The following is a 10,825-nucleotide window of genomic DNA, read 5'->3' as shown; positions in this document are numbered from 1 at the left end:
GGTTTATATCATTTCTCACCCCCCCTCACTCCCTAAATAAAACCACACACACAAAAGAGAAGAAACAAGAAAAGAAGCTACATCAATCCAAACAACTGCTGATCAGGAAGGATCAGGAAACCAACCTGAATCTGTACTTTTAAACATTTTTTAGAAAACCAAAGGAACTGTAGAAGTTTACAGACTTTATTGCATTATACATGCGAATAGAACATGCACAAGAAGAACATATTGCTGTTGTACGACTACTATACCACATATGCACCACAAGAAAATGTCTACAATGGAGAAGATTTAACTATTCCATTTTATGAAGGACAATTTCTAAGTTCATTTGAAAGAATAGTTACATTGTAATGTGCTTTTTTCCCAAAAGTTTTTTTCCCCTTAACGTATTGAATGTATTCAAAATGTTATGGCCCGTATATTAGCCCCCACATAAATACCATTTTGTTAGAAAAAACATGAAAAAGTCACATTGTTTGGATGTTCGACAGTTCCAATAAGTTAAGACCAAATGATAATATTCAATCATAGTTACCCTGCATTACGATGAGAAAAAAAATAAATTACACGTGCTAGGTTTTTATATATATATACTCATCATAGTAATACATATTCACTTGCAGCACTAAATGAATGAAGAAAAGTCACATTCTATCAGAAAAAAATGAAAAATGAAGGTTTTTTTTTTTTCAAAGTCTCTCCTGCATTTTGCAACTGGCGGTGCTGTGCCCCTTTCTCACTGTTTCAACCCCCAGTTTACGGATTAAGAGAAGGTCAGATTAGCGGTCAGTTCTCGGATTCGGTTCTCCCTGCTCATCTTCTTGAGCTTCATTCTGCGGTTTTGAAACCAAATCTTGACCTGCCTGTCAGTGAGGTTTACGCTCTTACTGATCTCTAGGCGGCGCTCTCGAGTGAGATACATATTGAATAAGAACTCTTTTTCTAATTCCAGTGTTTGATGTTTAGTATAAGGACACCTCTTCTTTCTGCCACTCTTTGCAGTTAACCAATTGCTTGTTGGCGTATCAGACTTGATTTCCTCTATCAAAATTAAAGAAGAAGAAGAAGAAAAATAAAATCAAAAATACCTCAGGCTGGTAAAGTGTACCCTTGGCCATGAACCCTCATCTATAGTGTCTGGCAGATATGTTAAATGTTGTATTAAACATTGCTAGTATGAGGTGTGTGCACTGGAATAGATATTTAATTGTTGCCAGTCTCAAGGTAAATAGTTCAGATAAAATGATTCACTATCGTTTGGAATTTGGGGCTCTTTTAAAAATTATATCCAAAGTTTTCAACTAGTACATAACATTTGAACAATATTTAACCTGCCATCAGAACAATGATAAAATTTTAACGTATCTGGGCTGCACATGACAGTACAAGTCTTAAGAGACATTTATTAAGACAATCTCTCAATTAAAAAGTATTAATGTAATATATTTTCTATCAGATTCCTGTATCTCATATGTTGAATTACACAAAGAGGCATAGAAGCAGATATGGGCATTTTTCTTAACTAAAAGGATAATTTTTAAATCAACACCTTATACCACGGATTTTTTTTTCATTTTCCTTTTAGAATTTTTCCAATAGAATTTTTTTTTGTCCCAGATAAAGCTAGACTTGAATTGTTAAATAAATGCTATACATAGAATTTCTATGCACATATTGGGATAAAAATGGTCCTAGAGGTTGCCAGGCACATTTTTATAAGAGGAAATCTCCCGTTTTTTGTACTCCACCATATCCCGTTCGAAATTAAGGCTATTGTGCACTTTTAAAAGGAAAATAAAATCAAATAATTAGCTCCTTCATCACTTAAATACATTTCAAAATAATGTTGTACTTTTAAAGACAAAAACAAGGTTATCAAAAGCACCACCTCAAAACAGTCCACTTTTAATCAAACAGACAGCGGGCTACTGTTTTCTTTGTACATTTGTTTAAAACTTTATACAGCTTTGTAGCACCCATTTCTCCTCTATTTTAATGGGATCATAATTAACTTTCAATGCAATCAAACCACAATTAGACTGAGAGAAAATAGTTGACCAAAATATTACAAGATAAAAGTTAAATTGGTCGTATTGTACATGCTCCAGAGCTATTTTAAGGTGTTTCATTGATTTTTTGATACAGTAATTTATTACAAAGAATAACATATATATTCTCCGCATGCACAGATGCATACGAGGATATGTAAATATCAAAAAAGAATTTGCAATCTTTTGTGTAGCATTTTTCCCTTCTAAAAGCTTCAGAGACACAGCACCTGCAGCCCGATTCCTCCTTATCATTAAATGTTATGGCTGTAATGCTTGTTAGTATTTTACACTGTGTTTTACGATGCTGGCGTGTTCAAGTTATAGCACGTTACGGTTTAAACTTTATAATACCGACCTTTACTTTCCTTCTCCTGTACTTCTGGGCTGGACACAGAGCCTTCAGCCAGGCAGCTCCTTTCATCTTGTAAAGTGGACTTTGGCTCTGGACTTTCCACTTGAGAGACTTTAGCTGAGTTGTCTTGGTTGTTCGGATTTTCATTCATTTTCTTTTCCATCTGAAGTTGAGAAGATAGCTGCGGTTTGGAGCTGCCGCGAGGGTTTAACTGTAACATTACAGTTGAACTCGTTTCAGGACTATTATTGTACTCTTGGGTTTTCCCAGTGGCGTAGGTCTGGCTTAGTCTAAAATATCCTGGGACAGGAACCTCAGGATTTTCAATGGGACATGATTCAGAGACCAACCTCTGGTAGGAAGGAACGTCTGAAGAAATTAGTTTTGTTCTCTTATCAGAATACATGCAGCAATTGCTTTCTTCCTTAATATTTGTAGTAAAGGAACAAGTGGGTACCTGCTGTGTAACAGGTTGCTCTATTCGACAAGACCTATTCGGATCTGTCCAACTGTCTACTTGAGGTATATAAGGATGTACATTCATACCCATATTTTGGTGATTAACTTCTCTTTTAGCCAGAGACGGTAGAAGTCCACAGGTTTGCATTCCATAAGTTCCAATGTCTGTGCTAGGTGGCATATACATGCTGGCGCTGTTAGAATAAAAACTGTCACTTCTACAGGCACTGATCAAAGAATCTACTAAAAAGGTATTAGCAGCAGGAGAGCTGTTTGGAAAGGACATTTTGGGGAGGAATTTGAAGAAGAGAGATTGTGTCCTTTGTAGGCTGACATCTCTAGGAAAACATACCCTGTGTAATTGTGGATGCCTCTGCACAACCACATGACAACCAAGCCAATGAGATTTGAAAATGGCCTTGAGCCGCTACCTCCCCGCGAGTCACGTGCTCCGCGGGACCGTCCGGGCTGAATCCGAAATGTGGTCAACAGCGACATCTAGAACGTCAGGGGGAAAGTGCTCGCTCTGCGCCGGAGCCCTGCGAAGCAGCCCTGGCGCACTGCGCTGATTTAAAACAAGGGGCTTTATTTCTTTTTAGTTGTGTTTTATTCCAAACGAGCTGAATCCGAATTCACCGAACCCCTGGCAGCTTCCTGTCCCTTGGTCCAAGGAGATGGGGACAAACATGAAACAAGATCCTTGCAGGCAGAACGCCCCGGAAAACCACTGTCATGTACATAATGAAACCCCATAGTTTGTGCATTTTTTTTTTGGTACGAAAATAAGTGGTTTCTACTGATCGCATGGACGCTCATTACTTCAAGACCCTGTGCAGTTTCAGGCAGAAGACAGTTATTTGGAAGCAATGTGCTCTCAGAGCAACCGCCCCAAAAGCTCACTGCATGAGAAAGGCTCTTTCTCCCCCTTTTCCTTAACGCTAGTAATACTAATTACAAAAAAAAAAAAACCTTAAAAGTTTTAGACAACTGGATGTGCTGAACCATGTGCGAAATCCGAAAGTGTCATTTGGTTATTATGCAAAGAAAAATATGTTTTCCTTTTATGGATTTTGTAAAAGCATTGGTCCCTGACAAGCGAAAGGTACAAAAGGTTGTGGAATTTATTAATACGTATTAAGAAGAATCAAGGCGATCAATAAAATTCTCATCTACATTCTTGGGCTACTTGGTAATTTTCTTGCTTCTGAAGCTTTTTAAAGAGTTATACCCTCTGTTGCCACACACGGGAAGATATTTTATTAACAAATCAATCGAGACTTTGTAAAGGATAAGATTAATAGTTAAGATTTAGCATAATGGCGTTCGCGTTATGAATTATTGAAAATTATACTATTGATTTTTCCCCTCGCTACTAACCAAGAGGGTCAATTTTGTTTTAACACAAACCGTCAAATATTAAAAGCTAGATTTTGATCATAACGTGAGTGTATCGTTACCCTAGATTCCTAAAATTGTTTTACAATGCTCTCGCTGTTTCTGCATATGCAAAATAAAATAAGATAAAAATAAAATAAAAAATGACTTGCCCTGGACACTGAAAGCACCGTAAAGATAATTTTTTCTTCTGTAGCATTGCTCATTTAAAAACATACAGAAACTCAGTTTTATTAGAACTGTTCAAGCCACTTCTTTTTTTCCAGAAGAATAAATGCCGCATGAATATTTTTAAAAAATCACAGAAAGCAACAGTAACTGCCTACATGGCAAATTAGACTTTTATTTTCCAACATTTTAAATGTGTTTTGTTGTTTCCCTCCTCACTTTGTATCTATATTTACATCCGGAGCTATTACTTTTAAAATTGTGGGAGACCAGATTTGATCGCGAAACAATTCATTATATTTTTGCCTAGTTTCAAACTCAAACATTTATCGTTTAAGACTAGTGCTGTCAGGGAATTTCATACAGACAGAGTGAACTTGTTGATAAATTCCGTTTCAGGTTCAGCTAGCTATTTGTTTTGGGCCTTTACATAATCAAAACATTGTTTTTAAAAAGTCCAGATATCTAAGAACAAACAGCACATAAAGGGGCGTTTAAACTGTATCTTTTACACAAAAGCATAGCTTGAAATGGCATATTCCAGCAACGTGAATTTGATTTTTATACGAGTTCCTGGTATTTGAATGTGTTCCACTTTTCCGTACACTTTACATTGTTGGAAACAATAACCCTATTTAAAATCTCGCTGTGGCAATGAGACAGACCCTTTAAAACCTTATCGCAGCTGTTCAAATACAACATCATTGTCAGGTTAAGAGCCAGTGTCTTTTACAGCTTCAGTCTAAAGCTTCAGTGTTGCCAGAGAGTTTAAATATTTCCTTCATAATATGAGCTGCTTTTAAGATTTTTCTGCACTCCCTAAGTCTTGTATACCCCCCTCTGCCCTATTCGTGTATGTTTAATCGCCACAGCGCATTTAGGACAGAAAATGGGATTATGTGTATCTTTAAGATCATTATCAGAGCCATTGCTAAGATTTGCCTGAGCTCAGGAACAAGCTGCAGTAGAGTTCACTGCTTGCGGACTGGGATTTTCCCCCTGCTTTCTAACAATTTCCTCTTTTGGAACAACAGCCCTGACAACCCACCGAGTTTAAAGAAACAAAATACTATTTTCCTTGACACAGTTTAAGACTTGACTGTTAAATCTAATCAGGAATTTTATGCCCATCAAATGGTCTTTCGTAATCTTTATTTACTCTTTAAGAAAAGTGTCCCAGAAATATTCCTACTGAAGTATTATCCAAGAAGTTTGCTATGTATTTCGCCCAATAGTAAAGTTAAAACAATAACCTAATCCTTAAATGCTCTGCGTTCCTGCGTCTGTTTTATTTAATGAGCTGACTCTGCTGCTGCTGATTATACATTACGTTTCCTTGATTTAAGTGAAAATATGATTTTAACATGTCAGAATATGTAGTTCAAATTATTATTATTTAATACTGAGTTTAGGAATGTCGAATAGCTCAATTTGATCATAATAAATCATGGCTTTTTAAAATCGTTCAGGAAGCAGCCTAGCTTTTATTTGGAAAAATGAACATTAGGAAAGTTGGAGTTTGTTTGCCATAGAAGTTGAATAAACGCGCAGTAGTCTATAGGGAAATGGTTACTTACATTCTGGGGTTTTAATGTCACTATTTTTTAAATCATATTAAGATGGAATAAAGTAATTAACATGAATAAATAAATCAATAGTGTACAATAAACGAGATATACAATCTACATTAATATAAAAGGTTTGCTTTCAAAGCCCCATTTTTTTCAAAGGGGGGGACCCCCCAAAAGGGCCCATATATACTAGGTTACTATTTGTAATAAACTATAGGTTGACATTATGCTTTTCAGTCTTAATAAATAGTAGTAGTAGAAATTCGTGGTTAAAAGACGTTGCTGTGAAGTTTAATTTTCATTCTCCTCCCCTATGTTATTACAGGTTATTTGATTTTTTCCCCCAACTGTTCTAACGATTCTTACTTGCAATTTCCTATGTTGGTATCGGATTATTGGCGTAGGATGGGAGAACGGTTACGAAAAAGGAGAGATATTTTGCAGATGTATTAATCAGTGCAAAAGATATTGCGAGAAATAGCTAACTTTAAAATAGACAGAAACACAGGAAGTCTTTAGTAATATTGCTTTCGATTTGAGGATTTAATGTAGGAAGACGCTAAAATGCAAACTATATGTTTTATATCACGCTCTTATATTGCTCTGAGATTGACGAATATTTTTATTTAGCAAAAACAAATTAATTGGCTACAATAGTGTGACCTTTCTTTTTTAATAATGGAATTGTAACACTATCCTGCTTTTCGTGAGTCACGTTTTTCTACGAAAGAATCAACTTCTTGCTTGGATTGTCGGAACTTTTAAAAAAATATACCGATGCCATTATGTATTTCAACAGTATTATTGTTGATAAAACAATGGTGATTGCACATTAGCTTTTCCTGCAATGGTGATATTAGTGTGTTGTGTGATCACACATAGGTGCGTTGCCTATATTAGGAAGATATTCACACATGGTTTAAACCTTAGCCTATTGTGCATCCATATTTCTTTGTACACATAAGTACAAAACTCAGTGTGTGATCTGGTTGTTATCAGCTTTTAGCGTGTAGACAGGCCAGTGAATACGCACAATCTTATTTATTTTAAATGCACCTTTACCTATATATAAATTCCTAACAATTTGTTCTTTAACCAGAAATACTCTGTTCGTTGTTCTGATAGGACCAACCAAAATAAATTGGGAAATCGCTAACAATTTTATAAGAAGTATACTCTCCCTTATCCATCCACAGAACCATCAAATTTACATGATGATTCAAAAAAGAACGAAGGCACATTTTAATCTTCATCTAATTATTTAATTAACAGCATATATAATTTTCAATCACAAGTTTACATTCGTTGAGAATGGCCTTAGTATAATTGTGAAGGGCTAAAACATATAAAAGCCAAGCGGTGGAGTGAAGAGGCAAGATCTCAAAAGAAGTACGTTAATTTTAAAACCAACCAACCAACCTATCAACAAAAAGACTTTTCTGTATTTATTCCTTCTCGAGCTAAGTAACTAAATTAATTTTTGGGGCGAGAGGGTTTGCTATGTATTCTGGATTCTGCTGATAAGCGTTACCTTTCTCTTCAAAGATTCCAATGATCTTAGATGGGACAATGTCATTTTATTACAGACGGCAAAGCTATTTCTAAGAAACTGTTAACAATGAACTTCTAAAAAACCTAGCAGACAAACTGTCAACTAATTCTTTCACGGGGATAGGGCTTGTTAAATAGAGAATATAGTTGACCAAGTAGATCATGCATTACCTAGTTTTAGGTGAATTTTGCAAATAGGCAGATAAAAACTAACTGATCTTTGGTGTTATTATTTACAAGTGCGTGGGGGGGGGGGGGAAGAAACATGTAAATTCACTGGAAATTTTCCAGGAAATGTATAGTGTTATATTTAATTTTCAAATCTTTTAGTTACATTTTAATAGCTCTCTACAGCATTATAAGGAGAGAGATTTTATTTAACAATCCCTTGGGAAGGTGATGTTCCGATATTCAAAATATGTACTCTTCCGTTTTGTCATTTACTGTATATTAAATAGGCATATCCAGAATCAAAGTCCGTCTTTTGTTTAAATTACATACACGTCTAAAACTATGTTATAGCTGTGTTTACACTTCTTTAAGAACAGGCTTGCTAAATATCTTACAGATAAGCTTTGGAAAAGAGACACATATTTTGATATAACTTTCGTTCTTTGGGTGTTAAGATTGCACTAAAAAGAATACATAGATTTTCGCTCTGCTGAACGATTTCTGAATATCATTATATTTCTCTTAAAATTATAGGATTTTTAAACCTCGGATGTCTTATAAAAGATTACAACCAAAAATTTTCTTTTCAAGTGGCATATTCCTTGAGCATGTCACGGTTGTGGGTTATTTGTTTAATAAATCTTTTTGATGCTTTATTTTCTCATTTCGAAAACCCTGAAATCTTATCGTTACTTATATATTAGATATTTTATTAGTAGTACAATTACTATTAAAAGGAAAATAGACTTGAACATCAGGACGATTGTAAGCATTACAGAACGTGAGCGCGCCCTCCTGTGGAATTCAGAAGCAAAGCACAAGGGAATTTATTTATCTTCTTTGGCTTTCCGTTCAACCTTGATGCTTTTAGGTGTATTCAACAATGGGCTTAATTTCTGTTTTTAAACAGACATTAAAATATAATATAGCTGAAAAATTCGGCAAAGATTATATCGGTATATTTAGTTTCTGGTGATCATCTTTGCGGTGCCTTAACATTTTAAATGACTATGTATGCTTGGATAATTTATTAAATACACCATAGGGATCTGAAAATCAAATAACTTATTCTTGCACTATGGATTAAGACTCGGAAGAGATGTGCGATTTTTGTGATAATGTTAAATGATTTATTTTAATAGTTTCCTATTAATACATGTTTCTCCATTCGACAGAATGTTTCCTGTTAAAAATATATTTGAAGATGAATTCTCTGGAAATATTGTTTTCCTCCAAAATACCTAGTTATTTTTTACATTCCACGGCTCTCTATGTAGTATTTTAGCTCGGAGCGGTTATCGAAAGAATGGCCTTTCCTAGATTTCCTCAACACCACATAAGTCTTAAGAAAAATAGAAGATATTTTAACATAAATGACGGATTCCATTAGGGACCTGTCCGAACATAGCGTTGTGGGGAAGTATTCATGACAGATGGAATTTTCTTAGCGCTATGATGCATTTGCTAATAAGGCGAGCTAAGCAGTTAGTGTGTGTGTGTGTGTGTGTGTGGTGAGTGTATGTATGTGCTTGTGGGAGAAGGAGATCGAGAGACAGAGAAAAAGAGAGAGAGAGAGTGGGTGGTGGTTGAAAATAACAGAGGAACCTTAAGGCGCCTAATTATTCAGAAAGGTTAAAGGTGATGACCTTGACATTTTGGAAGTTCAAAGGCATACACTTATGTTTTTCTTGCTAAAGAGTTTAAAAATTTATTTTTTTAACTATGCCACCTTACGATTTCATCAGATCATTTTTAGGGTTTTTTGGTCTTTTCCGGACTTATTTCCGTACTTTTGCGTTTTCTGGATGCAAGTGTAATGAGACCCACTTTTCTATTCTTTTTCTATTCAAAAAAGCCAAATTCTTTTCTCATTCCTTTCCTTTATTGCACTTTGCGGAAATCTCTTTTTCACCCACCAGAAGGTGTATAATATAACCCAATTAAGCTGTTTAGAACCTCGGCTTTTATGGTGTTGTCTAGACAGTTCAAGGTTTTGTAAACAGCTTCGCCAGGTCATACTGCATGAAGTGAAGAGGGGACCTTCACCACATTCTTTTACTTTCAAAATGAAGACAAGGGCCAGTTATTTTATACTAAGTTGGGGAAACTGATTACATTCCTGTGATTAAATATAGGAAACTCAGAACGACTTGGTAAAAAACACGGTGAAAATATTCTGGTTTTTTCGCTACACTTTTTTTTTAACTAGTTGCAATTGTTTACAGCTGCCTGTTGTTTGAAACATTCAGGGTTCCCATTCTGACAATCCTTTCCTAGCTAGTAAACATCCATTTGAGCTTTGAATTCTTGTCTCGAACGTTAGACGCCTGAACAGTTAATAAACCTTTTTCATAGTTTATAGTAATTGTGGCACCATCAAAAGTGGTGGTCTTCAGACAGCCATGTTTGGGCTGCCTTAAACTGAGGGGAATAACAGTGAAGGTTTTATATAGAATCAGTTAGAGATTTAAACTAACATTTAAATTCTGTTGAAAATAATTTGACTTAACTTCCTCCATTGTTACTTCATTGAATTTGGATCTAGTCGGGTGCACACTCTGATCTTTCAGAAATGGAAATCCATAAGTGAGCAGAAGATATAACCTTAACTTTACTAGAAACCATTTATTCACATGTAAAAGACAGTGGCCCATGCGTTTATATGACAATAGAAACACACACACACACCCCCAGACACACACACACCATGTACATTTACCATCTTTTAAATAAACTGCATTCATTTAAGGGAGGAAAGGGTTATCCTAGATCAAAACCAACAGGGAAAAAACTCTTTTTGAAAAGCAAAATCTACCATACACACCGCCGGTCCATTGGTTTCCATCATGAAAGAGAGAAAGGAAAAAAAGCCACCTTGGGCGATAAACCCTGGCGAATGGACTTTTGGATTTACTCTAGCTTCCCCTTATAAGGAACGTGTTCCGCCAAACCCCCGATATCTCCAGTGGACATTGATTGTTTGGAGGCACCAGAGTTGAACAAGAAAATGAAACTTTGCGTTCCGCAGGGTGAATGTGTCCTGTAAACCAATCTCCTGGTGTACTCAGATGGCAGGTTAGATAGGGATCTTTTCTTTTCTT

At 35.6% G+C, this 10,825-nt stretch overlaps 1 protein-coding gene across 1 annotated transcript; it reads right to left on the bottom strand.

Moving 5' to 3' along the window:
• Window positions 1–51: 51 nt before the first annotated feature.
• On the bottom strand, window positions 52–3,519 carry HOXD10 (homeobox D10). The gene is made up of 2 exons (XM_045031659.1): window positions 2,413–3,519; window positions 52–1,047 (listed from the first exon to the last, which is right to left on the bottom strand). Exons 1-2 carry the CDS (start codon window positions 3,152–3,154, stop codon window positions 770–772), a joined length of 1,020 nt encoding a protein of 339 aa, XP_044887594.1. The 5' UTR covers window positions 3,155–3,519; the 3' UTR covers window positions 52–769.
• Between the last annotated feature and the right edge of the window lie 7,306 nt (window positions 3,520–10,825).

The sequence above is a fragment of the Mauremys mutica genome, chromosome 10 (assembly GCF_020497125.1).
Source record: "Mauremys mutica isolate MM-2020 ecotype Southern chromosome 10, ASM2049712v1, whole genome shotgun sequence".
Taxonomy (NCBI): domain Eukaryota; kingdom Metazoa; phylum Chordata; order Testudines; family Geoemydidae; genus Mauremys; species Mauremys mutica.
Note: the sequence above shows the minus strand (reverse complement) of the source record. Positions and strands in the feature narration are given on the sequence as shown.

What these genes read in the sequence shown, in the direction of transcription:
- HOXD10 (XM_045031659.1), bottom strand. Translation starts at nt 3,154, where the DNA reads ATGTCCTTTCCAAACAGCTCTCCTGCTGCTAATACCTTTTTAGTAGAT. An exon ending in ACAGGAGAAGGAAAGTAAAG is followed by an intron (nt 1,048 to 2,412) that starts GTCGGTATTATA and finishes TAATTTTGATAG; the next exon opens with AGGAAATCAAGTCTGATACG.